The sequence below is a fragment of the Grammomys surdaster genome, unplaced genomic scaffold (assembly GCF_004785775.1).
Source record: "Grammomys surdaster isolate TR1022 unplaced genomic scaffold, NIH_TR_1.0 167, whole genome shotgun sequence".
In the NCBI taxonomy this organism is placed as follows: domain Eukaryota; kingdom Metazoa; phylum Chordata; class Mammalia; order Rodentia; family Muridae; genus Grammomys; species Grammomys surdaster.
In genome coordinates, this window is record NW_021604615.1 from 8,350,645 (window position 1) to 8,376,919 (window position 26,275).

Sequence of the window (26,275 nt, forward strand, 5' to 3'; positions counted from 1 at the left end):
GTCAAAGTCCTGAGTGACCTTAGGGGCCAAAGTCCTGAGTGACCTTAAGGGTCAAAGTTCTGAGTGACCTTAGGGTCAAAGTCCTGAGTCACCTTAGATTTCCTTCCTGTTTCAGTTACCTGAGCAATAAAATCCTGACATAGGTTACAGATCAACTCTCAGGGATCCACTAGCTGAGCCCCACACAGGACACCACTGCTGTAACTGACCAGCCTCCTCACCCCAGGGCTAGTCTGGGGGAGCAGTACAAACACCTGAGCATGGGTTCTTTTTCATTTGTTAGAATAAGGTAGGCATGGAGAAGAGTCAGAGGATGTGCATACATCTTAACTCTGGAGATTAACTTTTAATCTCCTAATTAGACTCCCCAATACCCGTGTGTGTGTGTGTGTGTGTGTGTGTGTGTGTGTGTGTGTGTGCGCGCGCACCTGTGTGTGTTGTATGTGCAAGAGCAAGTGTGTGTGTGAGCATTTGAGCATGCATGCACCTAACGACACATGGCTTATGTAATGCTAGGGGTAGAACACGGCTTCAAACACGCTAGCAATGCACTCTACCAACCAGGCTTAGTCCCAACCCCAAACCTTCCTTCTCTAGAGGACCATATGCTGTGGTTCCTGACTGTAGTCTGAGCACTCGAAGAGTGCTCGAAGGAGTCAGGCTTCTTCCTGTCCCTGACCGTTCTGGCCCTTGGCGGAGGCCTCCACAGAAAACAGCTCATGTTTTCTGCATCCTGTAATAAGCTACTTTCTATAATGAAGATGAGTCATTCACAACTTTGCTGTACAACTGCTAGAGAATAGAGTCAGAATATTAATTTGCTTCTACACAGCATCTTAAATGTGCACTCTTTAAAAGCTGAGAAGAAACTGAGCTTGTCACCACAGCCAGTGTCAGGAGAAAACAAGGGTGTGAGCTGGAGCCAAGCTTGTTTTTCTGCACACTTGAGCTTGGCAGACTCTGGCCCCAGGGCCAGCTCCAAGATGGCTGAGTCGGGAGGTGTCTTCTCACCTTGTCCCCTGACATGATCTAGTCTCTGAGAAACAGGTGGGGGCTAGCACTGCCTAGCAGTCATTGACCCTGTGATGGAGCTGGACCTGCAAGCATCCAGTGACATGAAAAGTCAGGCTCTAGGGATCTCTGGGCAAAGAGCTCCTCACCCGGGGCTACCTCTGTGCTGCTTGACTCCGCCTTCAACCAACCTCATATCACCAATTCATATGATCCACCAAGCGAGCCCAGGGATGGCCAAGGTTGACAGGTCCAGGTGGAACCTCATCAGAATAGGCTCTGTGAGTTCTCTTTGAAACCATGCTTGAACTCCCATGGCCCCCTCTTCCCAGGAAAGCCCAATGCAGCCTGCACTAGTTCTGGGTGGTGCAGAGAGCCATCTCTCTGAGGGTTCTTGGGCAAGATGAGAACTTACATGGTGTGGCTGATAACTGGAACAGAGAGGGAATTTTATGGTCTTAGAGGAGCTGAAGCTGGAGGGAAGACACGTGGCCACTCTGTTCTATAAAAAGCTACTGCTTTTTTTTCCTCTGATATGTTCCAACCACAGCCTCCACTCCCCCCACGCCTCCCAGTCCCCTACCTCCCCTCTCCCCCAGATCCACTCCTCCTTCATTTCCCTTCAGAAAGGAGCAGCCCTCCCAGAGATATCAACCTAACACAGCATAAGAAGATGCAATAAGCCTAAGCACAAACCCACACCAAGGCTGGACGGGGCAACCCAGTGGGAAGAAAGAGTCCTGGGTGCAGGCAAAAGAATCAGAGACACTCCCACGTTAGGACTCCCACAGACACCCAAGCTAAACAACCATAGCATGTATGCAGAGGACCCAGCCCAGCCCCACGCACACCCCAGGCCCTGTGATCACCACTACAGTAAGAGCCACTGTTTCGATGGGGTGTCAGACATGAGGATACATGGGCGGAAAACCATCCCAGAAGAATGCACATGTGAAATACGATCTGGGAAAGAAAACTAAAGTTTCTAATTTTATGTTTCCTCTTACTCCAAAATCATCACCAAGACTTCAGAAGGGCGGGACTGGTTCAAGTTTGGGTTGTGGTTCCCCACAAAGGACAGAGAACTAAGGCAGGTCCCACTCGCTCTGTGATCATTTTGGGTACACCGCATGAGCCCACTCTGTGCCATGCTGATGACTGGACCAAGCAAGGAAACCCATTGACGCTGGACAGAGGCCACAGGTCATGGCCTCCTGGAAGGCAGGGATGCTGTATCATCCACAGTGAAAATTCAAAAAAGAACTGCACTTCAACCTCTGAGAGGCTCACACTACCACAGCCCCACTGGGCACTTCAACCTTCTGAGAGGCTCACACTACCACAGTCCTACTGGTCAACCTCCCCAGAGGCTCATATTACCACTGGGAGGGTCCACACTCGCTCCTACAGCAGCCCAACACATGTTGTATGGGTTCAAAATTAAATCTTATAAAAATTATATTCCTGTATTTTAAAACTTTTAATTACATACAAATGTAATCATATATGTATTTTGAAGACACATATGTAAGTATCACATAGGCCTTAGTAGGGTATCTGTTCTCCTCCCTTCATCTAGCCCCACACCTAGATGACCAAGCAAACCATATGGTATGGCCCCTTGTGTCTCTGAACACTTTCTCCCTGAGCACACATAACCATACAAGGAACAAATGCATTTAGGGATGGGAAGGGTGCTCTGAGCTTTTACTAAAATTCCTTCTTTGTTTGTTTGTTTGTTTTCAGACAGGGTCTCACTATGTATCATTGGCTGGGCCACAGCTCACTATGTAGACCAGGATAGCCTTGAATTCATAGTTTGGCCTGTCTCTACCTCCCCAGTGCTGGGATTAATGGTATGCAGCACCATGCCCGGCCTACTTCTACTCAAGTTTTATCACACTGTACTGAACTAGAGTCCCAACCCTCTGCTATATGGAAAAGGCTGTTCCCATGGTCCTAGCTATGGACGGACAATAAGCCACTTTAAGGCACAGGGCTGACATAAGGAATTCACACGACTTGTCTGAAGACAGTATGTGATCTGTCCACCTGGCTTTTGCCCTGGATACTCCTGTCATCTCTCCAGTGGCCCCTACCTCACACTATGCTGGAAACCGCTGTGTCCACATACCTGCCAATCCTGGGGGACCGTCACTACTGACCTCCTTACAGTATCCCTATCCACACAGGCACACGAGCACACACAGACACAGTGGCACCCTGAGACAAAGTTCATGTGCTCGCTAGCTTGAGCCCTCAAACGGCATCTGAGTGGAGAAAGCCCATGGCTCCCTGCTCTAACTACAGCTCCCTGCTTGTTTCCAGAACTGTGGGTGGGCAAGATGACAGCCAGCACCGTTTGCTTTTGTGTTCCCCGCGGCCTTGGCGCTACTTTGTAGCGATGTCTGCTGCTTGTGGGTAGGGTCTACTCCAATCTGTAGCTCTCAGCATCTTTTCAAACAAACATTTAAATTCTTACATGCAGTCCTCTCAGCGACCATGGGGACTGGTCCCAGTATCCCTTCAGAGATGGATGTTCCAGTCCCTTATAGAAAAGGGTGCCGTATTTATAACGTAGCCTATGAATGTCTTCATCTGCATGGAAAATCTCTCTGGGTGACTTGCTCTATTAGCTGTGTGATTGTCTTACTGTACTGTCTATGTTATAATGAGACAAGACTCTGTGTGTGTTCAGTAGAGGCACATTTCTTTCAAAAATTTTTTTTATTCCCAGCTGAAAAGACTCCTGAGTCACAGTTCAGCTTTCTAGTTTGCTTCCCTGTGAATGAACTTTCCCATGTTTCTGGGGCTATTCAGGACACTCTGACGGTTTGCCAATTTTACTGTTGTTTTATTTTTTTCCACAATGTAACCTTTAATCATATAGGAAAGATTATACAGTGTGACCTAGCATGCAATTCCTTTTAAGATGACTAGGTAATGAAGCCCACCCCAATCTCTCATGTAATTAAAATGCCTCCTTAACCATCAGGGAGACTCTGAACCCACTGTGGTATATTCCTGCATCTCTTCCTGTCCATCAGGAAGCCTGACCCCTATGACCAACATGAAAAACTGACCACATGTGTATCCCCAAACCGTGTGCAAAACACAAAGTCCAACTAGTTCTTAGCAACCAAATCACCTTTCATAGCTTCTGGCTATAAGATCCAACTTCCAATCAGAATTGGTGCTATCCCAAACAGCTGTACTGAGCAAGATGGCTCAGTGGTTAAGAACACTGGCTCTTCCAGAGGAGCAGGCTGATTCTCAGCACCCACAACATAATTAACAACTATTTGTAACTCCAGTTCCTGGATATCTGATACTTTCTCCTGACCTCCAAGGGCAATGCATTCACGTGGCGCATAGAGAAAGTGGTACACATATACATGCCTATGAAATTAAAACATAATCTTTTTTGAAAAAGCTTCTCAATAAATTTTTTAACATTTAGCCAGAGCTAATAATCAAAATTTAGAGTGTTCTTCACTTCACTGCAATTTAGAGTAATCACTTCTACCTAACTGAACACTGCTTGATTAAAGGAGTGTCTTAAGGGATCCTGCATCCATCCCGTGGGTAGCCATTTCCCTACAGCTATGCACTGACAGGGCCATTTCACCCTGAAACTCCCTGGAGTTTCATCTTCATCTTTATCCTTCTCTAAATGATTCTTTCTCCGACATCGGTTCTATTTTTAGCTGCCAGAGCCAGAGCCTTCAACCAGTGGACACTGTCATTTACTGTCCAACCAGCAACTGACTTCAATCTTCTATGAATTAAAATCAACTGGACTGACAGGAAATCCCCGGCACTGACATACACCATCCCATCTAATAAATGACCTCCTCGGGCTCCAAACCTGACTAAGGACCCCAAATTCCACCAAGCCCAGGCAAAAAGGAAGGCAGAAGGCAGAGAAGTCAATATGTGTAAAGGAGACAGTGCCGAGATTACACCGGGGCTCACACCGCCCGGGAGTCAGACACCGTGCTCTGTTAAAGGTGTCTGGGTGGAGAAGAGTTTTCCTGCATCTTGTCTGCTGCATGAGCTTTGGGATCTGATCTTCCCACCCTTCAACCTTCAGGAGAACATGGCATGCGTCTTCTCTCCCTTCTTCCTCCTCACACCCAACATGACACTCTGGACGGTTTCCTTGACATTTTGCTGTATACCTTTTCAGTGGACTCAGGGCCCCAGTTTAAAGAACCTCTGTCTCCTCTCCCTTCACCAGTCAGCTCAGAAGGTACAAAGCCAGTGACAGAAGCAGCAAAAGCTGGTGTAAGCCAGTCGCTGTTAACAGGGTTCAGCACCGCAGGCTGGATCAGTGGCCATTGCAGAAGGGTTCACATTACAGTTGTTCTTTCCAACAGAACCGCATGACCCTGGGTCCTCAGAAACAGAGCCCTGTATCATCGAAGGACCTTCATCCCAAGACAGAAGACCGAGCTCAGAACAGACAGGAGCTGCTCCAAGCCAAAGTTTCCCTAACAGTAAAGTAGACCAACTCTGCTTGCTTGCTCAGGTCTCCAGGGACATGACCATGCATGAATGAACAATCTTGTCCCGCTCCACTTTCCAACTGCAGCTAGCAGACTTCCAACAATGTAGGCTGCAAGACAGGAATGGCTATGCATCCCCCCAGCCAGCACCACATCTGAGTACTAGAGTCAAGGGACACCTCAAGACGGTAGAATATCTCCTTTTACATATCAGCTCTGTGGACAACACAGAGGTACCCCGGGGTCTACCTGCATAGTGCTGGTCCACTGGACTCTACACAATGACTACACAGTATCACGGGGCAATATCCCAGGGCAGCAAAGCTAGCAGCCTAGGCAGATATACCCCCAACCCAATGCAAAATAATGGACTCAGGGTATTAGGGTACCAGGGTACAGAAGTTTGGGGTCACAAAGCCCTCCCTACACCCACCACCAACTGTTGTGACTTTAGGTTAAATAAAAAATCCCAAGAGTTCCCCAAGGGAGCAACGGGGCCAAAGGGTTTCACTCTGACAAACAGGCTCCCAGGTTCTCAAGACTTTGGGTTGGTGCTGGTGCAGTGTGGCTTGATAGATACTCAGCCCATACCTACAATGTGAGCCCTCTCAAAGTCTAGAGCCAGAGCAGCCAAAGAGGCTTTATTTGGGGCCTTTACCCACCCGGCCCAGGATCAGAGACATCAGCAGACGTCTGAAAGCTCAAGTTCAGTCAGTGTTCCACACACTTGCTATCTAAAGCAGAGAATAACACAATAAAAGCAGCAGACACCAGGCTGGCTTAGAAACTCCAATTTCACCTTTCTATGGCTAGGAGGATATGATGATACAGTCTGATGATCCGAACGGTTCTTACGGCCCGTAACCAGTGTGACAATGTAAGAAACGAATTGAAGGATACAGTTTCTTACTCATCCTCTGCCCACCAAAAAACAAACAAACAAACAAAACCAAAAAAAAAACCCCTTTCAGGTCCTTGTCTGAACAGTACCAGGGCCTTCAGATCTCTGCAAGAACCTTCCTGGCCATACACGAGGTCAGCACGTGGCTAGGTCATGCATGTGTTTAGAGGGTAGTTACATAAGAGGGCCTCCCCTGAACACAAGCTGGGAACGTCATATATGTTCCACCTGAAAATACACACGACAGCCTCCATAAGGGGAGCTCAAACCACTCAGTGGACACACTCCAGCTGTCAGACACCCACAAAGATCAGTCCTCCAAAAGAAAGTGTTAGGCTGGCTTACTGCACACAAGGCACCCTGTATATAACTACAGCTCTATATGCTTTAACTTCGCTTTTCTGTGTTCCCCTCAACTTTCTACACTGATGATACAAACCTTACCCACCACCACCCCATACACACATATGTAAAAGTCCTGCACAGACCTGGAGCAACCGTTGCCAGGAACCCACAGATGATACAAGCAGAGCAGGATTTAGAGAACTCAGGGTAGAAACTGAGGAAAGAGAAGAGAGACTCTGCTGCTCTCTGCTTCCCGCTCTCACCTGATCCCACATCAGCGCTCCAAAGTTCTCAACGGAAGCCGGACCCAGCCCAGCCCAGGGATTTGGGGAGTTGATTCTGCCTTGGGGCTGTTTGGGGGTCCCCAGTAGCTCTGATGTTAGGCAAGGGGCCTCAAGTCATCCCTAAGGTTCCTCACTAAAGAAATCCTATCACAGCACCCTCAGAGGGACACCCCTGTACAACTCTACCTGCCGTAAGCCTTCTGCCCTGCAAGCATCAACAGAGCAAGCAACACGTACAGGGTAAGGTGAGGAGAAGTGAGGACGAGCTGTGAGCATGTGTCTAGCACTGGCCCTGCACATGTACCAGCTCGATCGCACTAAAGAGGAACCGTCCTCTCTGGTAAGGCCCGAGCATGTTTTGCAATAACTCTATCTCACAACCATCTGTGTCTCACTAGCTGAGCTCTGCTAAGCACAGTGGTCTCAGAGGGGAAAAAGTGCCATGTAACTTACTCCTAAAACGTGAAAGCAAAGAAGTGGGTGCTGGTGTCACACACTGGTGACGTGGCCGGGAGCTCACACCATAGTAACAAAGTGCTTATATCAGGGCTACCCACCTCTTAAACAGACTAAAATAAACGGCTTCACCTCCTACTAGCCCAAGAACCTTCCTGCTTCTGGCCCACAAATTTATGCAGCAAGAATTCCAACCAAAACACTTCAAAGAACTGTTTGGCCCACAGAAGCAGGTTCTGGTTTTCCTCAATCCTTTGATTATCCAGATTTTGCTTTCCCAGCATAGCTAAGGGCAACCGGGTCCCAGAACTTATAGAACAGGGCATGGTACCTTCCTTCAAAAAGTTTAGGCTCTAACACAGCCAGGGCCTATGTCAGGGCAGGGTACAAGCTCTCAAGCCAGACTCTCATGATCACAAGACACTGAGTGGCCTCTTTTAGCCGTGGTCTAAATGTGGATTGAGGAAAAACATTCCTTCTATAACCAGAAATATTAGTGAGTCAAGAAAAAGAAATGGTCCAAATCCAACACAAAAACAGAAACCAGTGGCTCAGACTCTGGAGAATCAGGTGCAGAGCATCATGGAGCCCGGATCTGCTCTCAGGCTGCAGGCTGGCCTGCATCTAGACTCTGGGGTCAGCAAGATAGACGGAACCCCCAGGTCAATTATTGTGTTTGCCAACACAAGATAAAAATGGCTTTTTACATTGGTGTGTGCATGTGTGTGCATGTGTGTGCATGTGTGTGTGTGCGTGTAAATGGGTATGCCTAACCACCTATGTGCATGCATGTAGAGAACTAAAGTCAACATTAGGCATCTTCCTCAATCCCTTGCTACATCATTTACTGTCTCTCACTGAACCGAGAGCTCATCAATTCTACCAGACTAGGAAACCAGTGAGCCCTAGAGGTCCTCCTCCAGCCAGCACGGGGATTCCAGATGCCTCCTACTGTGTGCAGATGCTATCTTATTTTTTTTATTAAAAATAGATTTTTTTTCATACAGTATATGCTGATCATGGTTTCCCCTCCCAACTCCTCCCAGAACCTCCCCAGTTCCTCATCCAAATCCATAGCCCTTCCTTCCCCTCCCACCTCTCACTGAAATACTAACGGACACCAAAAATCGTAATAAGATAAATTAAAGACAAAACAAACAGGGGAAAAAAGAGTCAAAGAAAAAGCACACAGCACATACGTGGACACTGATACACGCACATGCTCACACATACAGAAAACCCATGCTAACTGAATTGGAAACCATTCAGAGAAAGCATTGTGAGACAAACAAACCAAAAACTAAAAACAAAACAACAACAAAAACCCTCCAAAAATATCACTGAGTTTGTTCTGTGTTGGCCAGCAGCTGGGCATGGAGCCTGCTCTTAAGTGTGGTTTATATACTGTATGCTCAATAGGACTCCCCTGGAGAAAACTAATTCTTCCTTTGTGAGCAGTTATCAATTGGAGATGGCTTCTGGATTGTGGGTGGGCCTTGTGTCTACTTCTCCTCTCAGCTCTAGGACCCCATCTAGCTTAGTCCTGTGCAGGCCCTGTGCATGTTGCTGCCATTTCTGTGTGTTTGTGTGCGCACGCGCATACCAGTGTATACAGAAGGCCTTGTTTCCTTCATGTCTTCCATTCTCAATGGCTCTTAACAATCTTTCCACCTTCTCTTCCACAGGGTTCCCTGAGCGGTGAGCTGAGTTATTTGATGGAGACATCCCATGACTGAGTGTTCCAAGGTCTCCCATTCTCTTGTGCCCAGACTTTCCCCGGGTGCTAAATTCCATGGCAGGCACTTTTTTGACTGAGCCATCTCTCCAGATATGGCTTTTAGATTTCAAAAATAACCTTATCAAAAAGACAGTTCATAGCATCTGAAAATTATATGCAACCCAAATGTCAGTGTCCATAAATAAGGTTCCACAGACATACAGTCACACTTCTCTGGTGACACTCTGTCTAATTATTTGGAGCTTCAGCAGTGAGGCTGAGTGTCCCAGGCTCCAAGTGTCCCAGTTCCCAGCCTACACAGACAGAGCTCACAGTGGTTGCTCAGCCATGAGAGGGTCTATACAGAAGCATTGCCACTTGAATTCAACACATTTGCATCTGTCTTGTGCTTGCTGGCGAGTAGGGGACCACCCGAAGAGCCCTTTATCCCTATGTATGAAATTCTAGCCCAGACCAGGCCCTGCACATGGAGGTCAAGCCACAAGCCAAGAGTATGTATCCTCCATGCATACTGACAACATCATTATTAGGGCCGCAGGAACCAACAAGACTAGCACCTGCTGATGCCATCCACGGCCGGACCACAAACTGAGTTACACTGGCTGATGCCTTCACAGAGGAAATGCCACCTCCCACCCATAGGGCAGCCAGCCTCTCAGAGTACCGCGCCAATGTATACCATCTTTTATCCCAAATAACTTCTGACTGCACAGCTCCTCCAAACACCTTAATTGTAGCAAATAAAGCCATCAGGGACAAGCTACAGATGTGTTTCTAGAGGGTCACTGAGCCATTTGGGGTCATTCCAGTGCAACTCAGAATCGTATGTGTCTTTTTCAGGTATTACAGGAAAAGGGTAGATCTCTCCTCTTATGCCAAAGAGAACCGAGAGATGGAGGTTGCCCCAGAGTAAGACAGGAAGGCTCGAGGGGGCACAGGGATGCCAGGAAGCCCTAAGACCATACAGTGGCCAGGCTATGGTAACCGCTCACCCATTATAACATCGAAGAAGCCTAACAAGGATTGGGCCCCACTATCTAGCAGGCAGGAATCAGAATACAAGTGATTCTTTTTATGTTCTTTTTTACTTTCTGAGTATTCTGTCTGCATGTACATCTGCACAGGAGAAGAGAGCATCAGACTCTTTTATAGGTGGTTGTGAGCCACCAAGTGGTTGCTGGGAATTGAACTCAGTACTTCCGGAAAAGCAGCCAGTGCTCTTATCCACTGAGCCATCTCATCAGCCCCATGAACGATTCTTAGTGGTCACTCATCCTAAAACCGTGCACCTCCATGGCCTCGGGCTCCTTTCTCCTCTGTGCTCTCCTACAAGGCGATTCGCTCCACTTTCAAGGAGGCTTGGCACCCAGGCATGGAGACTCAGGGTTGGAGGGCTCCTGCACAGGCCCCAGTCACAGGCAGACACACTAGAAGAGTGCACCCCGGCAACGGTGTCCCTGTAAGCCTCTGCTCATAAAGAAAAGGGGTAAGTAAGCAACGCAAAGCACTGCTGAGTTTCTTCTCGATGACCAAGTTGTTCCTGAGAGAAAGAGAAGCTGAAAGAGACCCAGACCCAGCTTAGAAAATAGTTGATGTCAGATACCCATGAGCTCATTAAACACCGTAAACCTTCACTTGCGTTTCCAGGCTCCAAGTGGACACTGATCCCAGCTCCCTGAGGGTAGGAGGCACCCCTTGTCCTCAGCGAGCTGATTGGCGTGACACTATTAGAAAGTCAAACCACTAACTTATCTGTAGTGCTTGAAATGAACTTCCTCTAGCCATGTGCTTTCTATTCTGGATTTCCTGAGGTTTCCTTTATTAGACTTGAGTCCAAAACTATCTTGGAAAGAGCTGAAGAACATACGGGTCTTACGCATTTGAGGGTAAGGGAGAAGGGGCCAGGAGAGTCAGCATTTCCCAGCTCTGACAGCCTGCGTGAACTCCGCCCATTAAAAACTGGCCATTTGCTTGTTAAGAAGACTGCGATGAACCCAGACCTTATTTTACTCTGAAATAGTTTATTCCTGTGGCCTTTAAGCCACATGAGACACACTGCCTCCCACACTCCTCCCGTGTCAAGTTCTCAGTAGCCCTACTTCCAAAAACATCAATGATGAAATGACCTAGCCTGCCCCGGGAGAGTTAGGGACACAAGTCAGGGAGATTCCTGGTATTTCTGGAGTTGATGTGTTATGAGCAGGTCACCCGGTCCTCGTGGGTAGCTGCAGGCCTGGGCAGGAAAGACAAGTTCCAGGGATCCAGGGACAGGCTGCTATGTGGTGTGCAGAGCCAAGGTCTGGCAAGCCCAGAATCCCCTCAGATCCCCTGAAGCCTTCACTGTAGGTGGGCAAGGCACTGTGTTCCTGTCTATGGGCAATGAGGTATCTGTTGCCTTTGTACCCCTGTGAAGGAGTGTTCCTGGGTATCCTGGTTGAGTCACTGAAGTAAGCTTTGCTGGGTGCAAGACTTAACAAAAAGCAAGCAAGCACCTCAGAGTACAACACTGGGACCCAGTGCTGAGTGCTGACCTTGCCTTCCACATGGGCTATATACAGCATGCAGGGTCTGCTTGAAGCTAGCCCGATTTGAGAACACTCTTAAATTCTGCAAAAAGAAACTGTGTTCCGTGTCCATCACCTTACAGAGAGGTTGACTTTGCTTGGTTCTGGAGGTTCCTGCTGCAATTAGGCTGCACTCTAGACATGTGCTAGCATACCATGGATGGATCGTGTGAAGAAGCAGAGCTGTTTGCCTCCTAGCCAAGAATGGACAAGAAGAAGGGGCTCAGGGTCCCAGCATCCTCTGTGCCCCACTCCCTAAAGATCTGTTCTCCCACAGCCCCACCTAGAGAGATCAAGCCTCTGATACACAGGCCTTTGGGGACACTCTTACCGTAGCACATTGCATCTGTCCATAGGATGGCCTGTATGGTAGAGACGGCGACAGGATAGCCCAGGAAATAGAACTAAGTGGCTTTGAGCTATCCCTGCTACACTCACTCAAGTGCTTCCTTCAGCTTCAATATCCTAGACCAACCTTTTCTCACCAATGGCCGGGAGCCCAGTCCCAGCTTCTGGGAAAGCAGCCTTGATGTCCAACTCCACACCCTGCCTCTGCACTGCAACAGCCGCTCTATGAACACTGTGAATGGACACAAGGCCACGCTGAGGTTAGCATTTCATGGTAGGTCAGAGCACGCCATGGAAGACATGTGAACACTGTCGGTTAATGTAGGACACAGAGGCTCTGCATGGCGGGCAGAACAGGTTCTGGTTTACGGGGGCCTCACAAACCCCTAACCCTCCCACCCCCAAGTCCACGCATGGTGCCCACTCACCAAGAAAGCTCTGTACTCTTACGAGGATTTTCAGCTGGTTACACACAGCCTGGGGCCTTGGCTCACCCATCGTCCTATGACCCTGAGCAGACACTGACTGTCACCAACCCCCACATGGCTCCTGGGTGAGATAAGAAACCAGAAGAGAGCAGTGACAACATCGGGCTCAACTTATTCCGTGCCCACACGGAAGTGGCACTTGGCAAACTATTCAATCTGAGACGACACTAGGAAGGAACACTTAGAATTCTCATTGTACGGCATTAGGCCAAGACATAGAAAGCTCAAGTAAGACATGCAAGTCATCCAACTGGTAAACTTCATACACCTCTATCCCTTGGGTTATCCCAAGACTGCAAAGCATCAGTAACAGAGTACACGGCTTTGGAGTCTTTTCTCCAGCACGAAGTGCAAAGAGATCTTTGCTCCCTGCTCCCAAAATATGACTGACAGAAATGTGATACTCTATTTCCTGAGGAGAGGAGCGGAGTCAGACACATTCTTGGTATTCACCAGACATGCAACAATGTCCCATACCAATGTCTTCTCTCCATCATCCTGTTCAAAAATGTTAATCAAACAAGGATTTCACCTCAGCACCTTGGGCCCATGGATGCCCATGTGACAAACAAGAGTCCCAGCTACCGCCAAGGGTAAAACCCCTGCATCAGAGAAAGACTGCCCCTCTGTACGTGTTTCCTTCCAGACTTGGTAGGATGGTAATCAGGGCAGAGGGCCACCCCAATTGTGCATCGGGCTGACCTGCTCTCTGTTTGGGAAGAAGGTAATGCGTGCTAAAGGACGAACATACACAAGACACCAAACAGTCCTCTCCTCCGGGTTTTCAGTCTGACCTGACAGAAGCCATAGCTTTCCCAGCCTTGTGCAGCAAAGCTGGGGCTAACAGGACACCTTAGGGTCAGCAGGTAGGAGTGACAGGGGCCTACAGCTACTTCAACTCATGACCAGAGAGGCCAAAGTCATAAGGAAACCCTAGGGTAGGTATACATATTTTGCCACCTACTTTTAATAAGGGTTCAACCCCTCCTCTAGCCCACCACCCAGCAGAGGTAGTGGATGAGAAAAGTTATTAGGATGTGGGGGAAGTGGACCTGTTCAGCAATAGTTCTTTGGGGGACGAGCTCGATCTTTTTGGATAGCAGTTCATTCCTGTAGCAAACACCAAATACATCTCAACAGCTGCAGACCAGTCCTCTAGGCAGGCAGACACCAAGCATGAATCAGCAGCTACAGTCTGGTCCTTTCAGCAAGCAGATACCAGGCAGGTGTAGTTCAATCCTGAAGAAACCACCAGGCTCGCCAACCAGCCTAAGGCAAGGCCACGGAGGCAGCAAGCTACCACAGGAACCTCATGAGCAGTTCTTGTGCAAGTTTCTCTTAGTGGCAGTATTATCACAAGTAGAGCTCAACAAGGCTATGTAAGGTGAACCAACACATGCGTGTCTTTAGCAAAGAATATTGAGGTGGAGCAAACCGAAGCAAAGCTCAGTGGGGTCATATTTAGAAACCGACATCAGGTGTCCTTTCACCTGTGTCTGCTTCAGGAAAACATTCTTTCCTGTGTCTGCTTTAGCAAGACATCCTTTCACCTGTGTGCCCCAGCAAAACATTTGACATAACTAACTTTTCAAAGAAACTAGAAGATTCCACCTCACCCCAGAGCTTCCTCCATGCCCTCTTGGTCTCCCTCTGAGTCCTCTCTTTGATGTCCACTCTGGAAGAAGGGCTGTCCTACACTCTTCATTTCCCCTGATGACAAGGGCCGTGCAAACTGAGAAAGCATCTTAGCGGGAAAACAAAGCTCAAACCATGGTGCTTGTGGCCAGCCTCCTGATGATGTCAGAACCTTCCCAGGCAAGCTCATACCATGGTGCTTGTGGACAGTCTCCTGATGATGTCAGAACCTTCCCAGGCAACACCTGCTCTGCATTCCCTAGGTAGCCAGGCATTCTGAACCGAACCAGAATCCAAACATAGAAAGCTACAACTGCAACCCTACCCATCCTACTCCAAACCAGGGCAGCTGATCTGCCTGGAGACCCTGCCCATCCCACCAGCTTCCAGACTCTCAGAACCTGTCAGCCTCTGGGCCCTTACCCAAATGCCCTCCTTCCGTTCTGCTATAGCAGCAACAGAATGACAGCAAACTGTTCTTATGTCCATAACACCACTAGGTGCAGTGTGGCTACAGAGATGCTATAGTCCAGCCCTGAGGTGGGCGGAGTCCATGGAGTAGGTGCTGGGGCTGTGGGGCAGGGGTGAGCTACACTACTGACAGTGGTAACCACAAGAAATAAGCAAGGTGTGTTTGACTCAGGGCATGAGACCCTGTGGGTGTCCTCTGCCTGCCAAGCCCTCCTGACATGCTCCCTCTAGCCCTCAGGAGAAAATTCTAGGGCCCAAGAAGGAGACAAGAAAGGAGGAAAAACTTTTCCTACAGAAGTCATGAAATATATTATACTTCATGAACAAAATTTTAAATCAAGACACTAGGCAGAAACAGTGAACATTTTTTTTTCTTCTTTCCATGTGACCCTTCATTTCCAGTCAGGACAAGCATAAACACATTCTTCAGTTCCAATACTGAGACACTCTCTCCAAACACTGAATCCAGGGCTGCCCGGACAGAGCAGGAAGTGATGAAGAGCAAAAGGAATGTCACAGATTCCAGACGGATGGGACCAGCTGGGGAGCAGGGCAGCCACACTAATGTCTCAGATGTTGCCTGCGGGACTCCTCAAGGGAACTGATGCAGAAGAACTACAGCCCAGGAATAGCCAGTGGCCTGTGCATCCAGCATAGCTCAAAGAGGCCGGGTGTCTCGGCAGGGCCTTCGTTCATCTTCTGCTGGGAGTCCACCTGACCCAGGGGTCTGCATCATCTCTGCCCTAAACAACCTATGGGTAGAAACTGCCCATGAGCCCCCCAAAATTACTGTCAAAACCCAGTGATCTGCAGGCAACTGATTCCTGCTTCTCACCAACAGGCTACGGCTTGTACCTGCCTAGGATCTCTGCTCATGGCTGACCTACTGAAGTTCTGCTCATGGCTTCCTTCACAGAGCTAAAGATTCAGGTTTTCCCTACAGTCCCTTGCGGCTTCCTGAGCACACGGCTTAGAAGACACCGCCCTGGCTCCTGCCTGCCAGAGGCCACCTAAGAGAACAGGTCAGAAACCAACAGAAGGAATCCCACAAGAAAAACGCTAAGCTGTGGGCCTAGAAACATGAGTGTGCCACACAAATATAACATAGGTAAAATCCCAGAACAATTGTGGGAAAAGATCTCACGGTGTGGGCAGTGGAAGGACCAGCAGGTGCATCCAACCACCAAAGTCACAGTATCAGAGGTAAGCTGTCTGAAGGGCTCTGGAACCACAGGTGGAAAAGCCCCACCCATGTAGGTGACAGGAAAAATAAAGGACCGTGTGAAAATCAGGACTACTTTAAACTCTGCAACTGTCACAGTGCCAGGACTGATCAATCCTGTGGTTAGGAAAGCTGGGGAAAGTATAAACCAACGTAAACCAGGCTGAATGCCCTAACCCTCCACACAATTATCACACTGCATCCTGGGGCATGCCGGTCTGCCCTGCAGACGGCCCCAGGGTGCGCACACACTCATGCACACACACAGACACAGGAGCCCACAAGAGCGCACATGAGCTCGTGGATATGTAAATGAAATCCTAACTATATCGTAAGATGATACCTCATAATGGTCCTTGCCCTAACCTGGATGCTATCCTGGTGAGTACAGATCGGTTCTTCCTCCCTCCCTCCCACCTCAATGGTGTCCAGTGTCAGGAGACCTCCAGCGGTGCACACTCGCACGTGACACAGTTCTGGCCATTAGGATTCTGCTTTACAGGGTGGAGGAAGTGCCCTATTGTGTGTTCCTAGGTCAACAACTTTACTGATCTGATGATCGCTACTCAAGAGATAGCCTTGACACTTGGGAATGGATATCTTCAGTGTCCCTTCAGGCTGGAGGCCAGCAGTCTGCTTCCTTCCTCCTGAGCCCAGCCTAGGTCCAGGCTCCAGGGCTGTAGAGCAGAACTGCATTCTCTCTTCAGGGAGCCGGCCGAGGCTGCTGCACAGATGAAAATCTGGCACAGATTCTGAGCCCAGCAGCGTAGTTTTGGTGATCAGCCATAGGGACAAGAGGTAGTGTCCTCTCCAGGCTCTGTGGTGGCTGCGCTTTCCCAGAATTCCATCCTGCAGCAGTCTGCCTGCATTGAGGGCTTCAAGCCAGCTCAGCAAGGCTTCCCGAGGAGGCTAAGTATGCCATCTGCAGCTCTGAGGGTCTGGAATTCCCCAGCTCGGCCCTCACCCCCCAAAGGCCGTGGGAAAATCAGCCCCATCACAATATTCATCCCATCCTTGAGACAAAAGTCCAGGACAACCAGGGCCTTTGGGGCCTACACACAGATGAATTTTCCGGAAGCGCCTCACGTTCCTGGACTAATGCTAAAAGCCTTGTGCCCCAGACTGACCCCTAACCTTGGAAAATCCCGAGTTAGCCAGAGCCAAAACAAGGCAGATGTCCAGAGACTCGGGGTCTTGGGACTGAGATACTCCCTCTCCCTGAACTGTGCACTCCACCTGCTTCCTGCTTGCCAATGCTGTGCTTTCTTCTCCAGATGGGTTTTCCTGGCACAGGGCAGCAGGAAAGAGTGGGTAAGAGGGTAAGATCAAGCACTCTGGAAGCCAAGGATGAGGAGAGAGACATCTCTTGGTGGTCATGTTTTGTGATGCTGGCCTGAAGCTTTCCACTCAACAAGACATTGCTCAGCGGGGGTAGGGTTTGCAAATGGTCACCCCCGACACCGTCTTCTCAGCTCTCTCTGCTCTATGCTGCCTGCTGACACCAGCACTGGTCACAGTAAAGACTATGTCCCATGGGCTAGTCCCATGAAGGCTGCTTCTAAAAGGTACTGAGAAGGAAGGGCATTTTACTAGGAGGCTATCCACTCCTGTTTGGAGGACAAGTCCACAAGGGTCACTCCTTGCCAATCATGAAGACCCCCAGACCCTGTAAGGCAGATGCTTACCACATAACAACTTAGTGGGAGGCTACCTGGGTTCTCTGAGCCTCGGATAAAATGTGAGAATCACCTTTCAGGACCATAGCCACCCTCCACACAGTCTGTGTGTCCTCAACTCCTTAAAGCTCTACGAGCAGTGGCTGCTACTGGAGGGCATCACCGTGGTGTGCCCAGCATCAAAGCAAAGCCCATGAGTTGACTTGGGAACAGATGGAGGGCCTTACTATTAGCCACTCTCAGATATGAGAGTGAGCTATTTTCTTAAGAAGAACTCAAAGAGAACACTGACAACAGCCTTCAACTGTAAGATGAGCTTTAGTGTTGTGGGATTGTCCCTCGAAGCCTCTTCACAGTGAGGAAAGACCAAAGCAGAACCCCAGGATACAGTGCACAATGGCCCGGAGACAATTTCCCTTGTCCCTCAGCGGATGTTCTACGATATTCCACCCTTTCAGCTAGCTACTTTTATTATCTGTCCCTTTAACTGCTGGCTACGGGGGTGGACGCAGAACACTTCTGTATGCAATCACCATCTTATCAGAGCTGGGACATTCCAGTTGTGCAGGTGGCTGCCCTTCTGCACCAGCATGGACTGCTACCTTGACAGGCACCTACAGAAGGCCAGCTGTGACTCATGAGGTCCCTCCCGGTCCAACATGTCTATCTGTACATCACTCACCTTGTAACTTCCAGAAGCCAGCCAGTGCCTACGAGTCATACGTGTGGGATTTGATACAACCTACTTACATGTGCTTTCTCCCCACGGGGAGGCTCCATCTACTCGCCATGTTGGAAACTCCAGGCATGTCATCTGTGCCCCGTGTTGTGTGCACTACCAGCCAATACCTGACAACATCAGAGGCAGGGAGGGGCACTGAGACCCATGGATGCATGGTATCCTCTCTTCAAGGGCAAGGGCAAAGTCATCTCTCTTCACGCTGCTACCCTATCTGCTAATCAAAAGGCCAGCCCTCTCTTATTTATGCATTGCTTAGGCAGAACTCTAATTTGCTACAAATTAACAGACCCAACAGCTTCAACTTATACAGGAAACACTGCCTCTGTCCATGATGCTCTGGTCCCTGGCTTATCTGCTGTCACTAAGCTGGGCTCGGAGAAGCATCACACTCCAGTCAGAGAAATGTCACTTCATCTAAAACTGCAGAGTTATCAAGAACCAGCCACTACCCTATCTTGAGTTTCTGGTTCCAAGAACGGCCCCATCACTTCCTCTCTTCATTGACTGTCTGGGGCTCTGGTCCTAGAAACCGGCCAGCCTACCTCCAGGGTCACTCAGCCACCTGAACCTTCAAAGACCATTTGCAAAAGGCCATTTTTGGTTTTGCATGCCACAAACAAAACTATCAGCTTCCATTTCTCTGGTGGCCACCCAGGAAGCGGAATACATCCACCTTGTTAAATATTTTCATAGTCACACTTCAACGTCGCTTGCCTCGCTTGCCCTCAGCCAGCTGTAGCAAATTCCTCAGTGTGTGTAGCTTATGCATTCAGATACATAATCAGCTTCGGGGAATCAAATCAAAACATTTTCTCCCTTTCAGGTAGCGACGGCCACGGATCATCACTTTGGGGCTACTGCGTGTCACCTCAGACTGCCCCCCCTTACTCAGTCCTGCACCTATCGGTCAGTGAGTGTCAGAGCTGGTCAGTCTTCACTGAAGTCAGCTCAGCCCTGATAGCTACAGCATGGGCCGGTGCCCCTTTCACCCCCTCAGCATCAGCTGCCCCCTCCCTCCAAAGCTCCCCCTCACAGCTCCACTAACCACCCATCAAATCTATGATCGTAGGGGAAGTAGCCTTGTGAACTGACAGGAAATGTTCAGAGGTGACACAGGCTGGCTATGAGATATATATAATATATATACATATATATTATATATTATACGCTAATATTAACTTGGGTATACACACACACACACACACACACACACACACACACACACACACACACATTCTCCCTTCATGGACATCCATGTCATGAGGCTGTGAGAATTTAGTGCACTTGCTGAGTTCAGTTACAGCAGCTACAACTTGAATTGTCCCACATCTCTGAATATTGCTTGGGCTTTGCTAACTTTTACTAGAAAAATGTAATTGCCAACAATAATTAAAGTTATTCAATCTCGAGAAAAAAGAAAACTGAGCAGTTCACAGCCGCAGGCAATGCCATTTCTAGGAAATCCAATACCCTCTTCTGGCCTCTGCAAGTATGGCATGCATGTGTGCGCGCGCGCGCGCGCGCACACACACACACACACAGACACACACACACACACACAAATAAAATAGTAAAAAGAAAAAAATTTTTTAAATTTAATGAGAGACAAATGTGCCCAAAACCCTCACTTGAAATCTGCATTTCTCTGCCCACCATAGTCAACACCCCGGCAGGCAACAGCCTGGAACAGCAGGTTGAAGCAGTCCAACCTGAGCTCTCCTTGCTTCCGCAGGTACAGCCTAGATCCGCACATTAGTCCCCGGCAGTTAAAAATACCACGGGCAGCTGAGCTGAGCCGAGCTCGGTTAATGGAATACCCAAGTTAATTTTAGCATGAGAAAGCTCAAGAGAATCTCAAGTCTCTCATGCCAAAGGCCACATTTGGCCCACGTGGCATCTTCTTAAAGCCAGACCCAGAAACTACTGTACACGAGGGCTATGGGCATGACTCACAAAACACCTCTTCTCTCGGAACCCAGCCTTGGCTAGCCATGACAACTGTGTTAGCCCCACAAAGCACAACTGCCCCCTGCAGGTCCATGGCCCACTGTGACCCACAGCAGCCCTGGTGTCAGTACACTTGGCCAGGGGAGAAGGCAATTTTGCTCAATGGGCTAACTGCAGCCCTGAGCCACCAGCCCTTAACTTAGGGCTTTGGCACCTGCTACCTCCTCACCGCTCACGAGCCAGGCATGCTCCTGTCCGTTCCCATCTTTCACTTCTGCACATCTTCATTTCACTGGCTCCTCCTGCTTAGATTTTGTTGTCAGCAGAAAGCCAAGGGAGAACACTGACGGACAGCTCTGAGGGAGAGCACTGAAGGACAGCACTAAAGAAACACACTGAGAGAGAGTACTGAGAGCACTGACAGCTCTAAGGCAGAGAACCTCGGGAGAGCACTAAGGGAGACCTCTGAGGGACAGCACTGACAGCACTGAGGGAGAGCTCTGAGGGAGAGCACTGAGGGAGAGCACTGACAGACAGCTCTGAGGGAGAGCACTGAGGGAGAGCACTGAAGGCAGGAAACCAGCCCTGGTCCACAGCAACCCAACCCTTTCAAAGGGAGGAGCCACCATTTATATGCCCTGCTTGCCCCTGTACTTCTCCACAACCACATAACTTCAGGGCCAGAACATGGAGCCTCGGTGAGGAAGCAGAGCGACTGCTGTGCTGTTCTGGCAGAAAGACTGGAGTCACCAAGAGTCCAGGGGAAAAGCAGAACGCAGAGCCTGGTCCCCTGGGGGCTCAGGGAGCTCACAGAGACCTCAACGGAAAGAAAATGAGCAAAACCGTTTGTAACAGCGCAAGAGAACATTTCTGGCCTGGGAATACAAAGCCAGAATTTTAAATTTTTATTTATTGCTTGATAATTAGCTGTATGCGCTCAACATTTTTTATCAAGGGAGCACTTTTAAAGAGCAAATAATAAATATAGTGAGAAAGGAAAACATGACTGGGAAGTAAAGCTATATTGCAGCCCTAGGGAACACCAGGCCCAAAATAGCATTGCTGGGCAGATGAGCTCTGGCCACAGATATTCGCCCAATCACAGGCCAGCGCTGGCTCTAGAGAGTTGGGCTACACACTTCCTCAATACAGCAGCCTCAAGGAAGCATGGGTCAGTCCCATGTGATGGCTGAAGATGGCTTTAACAAAGCAGTAACTGTTACCAAAGATACTTACGATTCTAAGTGCATGGAAGAACACATCTAAATAACCATGCGAATTTCAAACGGAGAAGCAACAGATTCTTCAAGGCTGGGGATGCTTTATTAGTATTCTCATTAAGATACTTTACTTTTATGTGGCTTTGTCTCCTGTATGAGCCAAATGTCGATGGAATGAGAACGAGGAAGGAGGACAGAGAGAGTCATTTCTGGTGAAACCAAGTACCATCTTATGTTCTAAAACCAAGAAGTAGCGGGCACACCTCATACCATCCATCCCTTCCCTATGTACCCGGCCACAGCCGTGGTAATGGTTAATCTGCGTGTATGGCTTTTAGGGGCAGTTGTCTCTCTGTCCTTCTTGGGAACTTCTCTGGGTGGGGGAGGGTATTGACTAGGACAGATGACAGCCTTCTGCATGTATTCCCACCGGATGCAGCCCCCACCCCCACCCCCGGGGAAACGGCTGTGACAAGAAAGAGGTTCATCTAGGTCACCCTGGAAGTCACCAGAAAGCTTGCTGGAAGCCAACACGCCTGGAGACAAGGCTCAGAGGAGTGACTCTGTGTGTGTGTGCGTGTGTGTGTGTGTGTGTGTGTGTGTGTGTGTGGTCAGAGAGAGACAGAGAGATAAACAGAGATGGAGAGACAGAGAAAAAACTGAGACAGATACTCAGGGGCAGAAAGGATCAATACTTCTGCCCTCAAGTCAACTACACAACAAGTGACACTCTAGCAGATGTAAATCATAGAGTGATATGACCACAAACCAGAGATGCAAAGGAAAACCCAAGAGGTCCCTCCTCCATTGCTAGACTGAATAAGGCACACCGGGAGCCCAGCTACCTAACCCCCCTGGCTAGGAGTCCTGTTCTTCTGATGGCATTTCCCTGGGGACCCACCCCAGTGATATCAGACAAGCGGGGCAGCCAAGAAACACCAAACCCAAACCAGTTGCTACCGCTGTTTTTTGCGCTCCAAAAGGCCAACCCAATGCACATCTGTGCTCAGACACAGAAGGCAAGATCTATCTGCAGAGCTATGCTCCCTGCACACTCCATCCTGAGAGCACACAGCCTTCCCCCTTGAGCATCCCTGCAGGTAATGACCTTTGAGAAAAATGACGAAGAAACATGTAGGGAGACAGTGAGGAGCTTAGACACCTCTACCCAAACTCACTCTCGGCCACCATCGTAAACACTTGAGTGCTGCCCAGCCCCCTATGCAGTCAGAGGCAACGAAGACTCCAGTCATTCCCTTATTCTAAGTCTAGCAACGGAGGAGGGACCTTATGACTTGTCCTCTCTGCCACTCCTCTAGTGAAGACCCTATTCCAGCAGATAGGTTGGACTGTCATCTTGGGCCCTGGAGCCTTTCCTTTCCTCCTGTCTTACTTACTATGTCATTCTGGAAAAGAAATCCTCTTTGTTTAACTGGAACTAAAACCCTTCCCTGTGTGCACGGTAGCCGATCCTAGGACTGGAGGAAGGCACATTGTACTGAAAGGGAAAGTCTTGGACCCTTGTTACCAACTGACCTGACTTTCCCCCAACTGTATTCCACAACTACCTCCCCACTTCCTTGAGCATAAGGGCACAGCACCCCTGGAGCCTGGTGGACTCACTTGGGTCAGAGGATCTGGCTAAAGGAAATTGAAGCTGGGCACCCTCACAAGTCGTGTTTGCCCACAGAGGACAGAAAGCAGCGCCTTTCCTCAGATGGAAACTGACTGCAATTCCAGGCATTAAAACAAGAGAAATCCCTCCCATGCCCTCTGCTCCAGCCCAAACACCACATGCTATCCACAGCGGCTTCTGAACCAAAGATCAAACTGTCTCGGCGATGATTCAAAAGCAAAATAAAGCGGACAGGAAGCAACACGCTGATTGCGAGTAGTTGGCGTTCTTCAGGCAGCATCGAATGTCATCAACAACTGACACTGGGCTGTGACTGTTGCCACCCACTAGGGGCCTTTTCATATGGGAACAGACCAGTAATGTGGGGCGCAGTTCAGAGGGAAAAGACTACAGGAACAGTGCACTAGGACCCAGAATTCCTTCCAAGAAAATTGGCCCCTGCCCAGTGAGTTAATGGCTCGATGTGTAACGGTCACTTCAGAAAACCACTGTAAGGAAGTAGATTCATACATCACTCACAAGATTAAAAAAACAACAACAACAACTGGGAAAGACGAAATCTCCAGGTTAAAAAAAAAAAATCAGGAAGTCCTCTCCAAATCACTCCAGTTCCACTTCACTCCCTGCCCCCAGCGTTCCTGCCGAAGTCGCGACCAGCCTAGTGCAGCCTGAATGCCAGGCCTGCGGGCCACAGCTCCCACGGCCGGTTCTCAATGAAAGGAGGGGGAGGTGCTGGTGGCTCCATCACCAAGCCTGCAGCGCGCAGACACACACACACATACACACACACACACACACACACACACACACACACACACAGAGTTGCGCGCGTGCACGGCCTCGAAGCCTGCAGCACCGTGCACCCAAAAGGGTGAAGGGGCGCCCCCTCCTTGGGAAAGAAGTTCCTGCGCACAACTGTGAAGAGGACACCGAGAGACTGACATCAGTAGAACCGATCCCTGAAGTGGGAGCACCGAGACGGATCCGCGCGTGCTCGTGCATGTAAACTCAGGCGCCCGGGATCGCGAGCGGTGCTGCGCACACGGACACACGCAGGCAACCACGCGCGCTCACGCACACAAACAGACGCCCCCTGATGCAGGTCCCGCCTCCCCCGCAATGCCACGGAGAACCGGGCAGTCTGAGCGGGGAAACACGAGAAGCCGGTCCAGCCGGGCCGGACACCGGGAGCTGGGGTCTGGGGAGTTGCCCAAGCCACCGCGGTCCTCACCAATCTTGATCCTCACGCTCTGGAAGACCCGCAGTCCCTCTTCCTCCACCGCCATGCTGCTTGTCGACCTCGCCAACGCGCGAGGGCCCGGCAGCGCGGCCGCAGAAGGGGGACAAGACAGGGGAAGAAGCCCGCAGACGGAGCCGAGAGGCGGATGCCCCCGGAGCCCCGCGCGCTGCGGTCCGCGCTCTGCCCGGGTGCACCGCCTCGTCCTTCCATTGGCAGAGCTCTGGGGCGGGGCTGTGGCCGCCTTCCTCCGCCAGGACCCCGATCTTCATTGGCTAAGGAACTGCATGGGGTGGGGTAGTACGACTCCGCCTACTGTCAAACACTGCGCCCCATTGGTCGGGTCGGTAAGGGGGCGGAGTCGGACTCTAAGGCGGGATCGGAAAGGACTTGCCTTGGAGTGCCCCTGAAGCTGTCCCGGTTCACAGCCCCCGCTGGTCTGGTCTCTCTGGACCGGGAACAAAGAGAGGTCGTGAGTATTGATCTGTGTTTTAACTACCAGGTCCCGTGAGACCGACTCGCACTTAAAATTTAAAAATCTATATTCAAGCAAAAGGTATGAAAGGAAAAGATTTCCTCTGGCCCCAGCTTCAGCGACTGAGAAAAGTGACACCTGCCGATCGCTCTGGAGAAATCAGGAGATGATGCTCAGTCAAAGTGAGGTCCTAGTGGCCCCTGCGCCCAATAGGAAGTCCCTGCTTACCCCGTGGTGTACTTGGGCAGCCTCAACACGGCCCTTGAATTTAGCATTCCAGAACCTTCAAACCCTGTGCTTATTGGCAATTTGATTGGTATGCAACTTTGGAATTGTTGGGTCTCTACAGCGATACTGTGAAGTCCCATCCCGATCGTTCCAGTAAATTTTCCTGCAATTGGCATAACTCCCAGCTTTCCTAGAGGGGCAAAAGCTCTGGGCTCCTCAATTCCCTTATAGTAGTCTGAGAAGTGTCTCCCAGAGGCCCAGGTGGGTGGGTAGAGTGGAGGTAGAGAAAGTGCAGTGGGCTTGATGGAGGCCCGCCCTTCAACAGTGAAAACTGGGTAGAAGACCTGTGGAAAGAACAGTGCCCTTGGGAGGTCTGAAAACCGAAGTGGCATCACCTGTGGAGTCGGGAGGCTAAATCATTGATACACTGACACAAAAGCCCTTTGGTGCTATAGGGTAGCTCTCTCACCAGCAGCCAGAGAGCAGCAATACAGAGTATAGGCAGCACACCCAGAAAGGTGCTGGAATTCCAGAGAAGCTGAACTGGAACCCTCCAGAAGCTGCTGTGTCATAGTCAGGCTCTGACTATGGGAAGAGAAGAACCCTTCTAGGTTAACACATTTAAAAACCCTGAATTCCCGGCTCAGGAATTCAGCTCAGTGGTAGAGAACTTGGGTAGGAAGCACACGGCTGGACGGGTATGGAGTGGGGGCAGACGATACAAAATCACTGAAAGACAAAATCACTGAAAGCTTTAGCTGGGCTGCTGTACTGTGATAAAGCACCATGACCAAAAACAACTTAGAAACCAAAAAAACAAATGAATAAAATACCAGGAGATGGTGTCTGTCACACACCTTTGATCCCCGTGCAGGAGGCAGAGGCAGGCGGATCTTTAGAGTAAGTTCCAAGACAGCCAGAAGTACACAGAAAACCCCTATAGTAGACCCCCCAAAAAAACAAAAGACTTGGGGAGGGATTGGTTTATTTTCAGGATCCATCATCAAGTCAAGGCAGGAACCCAGATGCAAGAACTGAAGCAGAAGCCACTGAGGACTGCTGCTTACTGCCCGGTCCTATTGGCTTGCACAGCCTTCTTTCTTACTCAAAACCACCTGACCAAGACTGGCCCTTCCCACAATG

The 26,275-nt window shown here is 49.6% G+C and overlaps 1 protein-coding gene across 1 annotated transcript in view; it reads right to left on the reverse strand.

Annotated features, from left to right (window-relative positions):
* Nucleotides 1–24,612, reverse strand: part of Rasa3 (RAS p21 protein activator 3) — a 114,543-nt gene extending 89,931 nt beyond the window's left edge. The window contains exon 1 of the mRNA XM_028766289.1: nucleotides 24,424–24,612. Coding sequence (XP_028622122.1) covers nucleotides 24,424–24,478 — 55 coding nt within the window. The 5' untranslated portion in view covers nucleotides 24,479–24,612. The remainder of the gene's footprint in view (nucleotides 1–24,423) is intronic.
* Nucleotides 24,613–26,275: the final 1,663 nt, after the last annotated feature.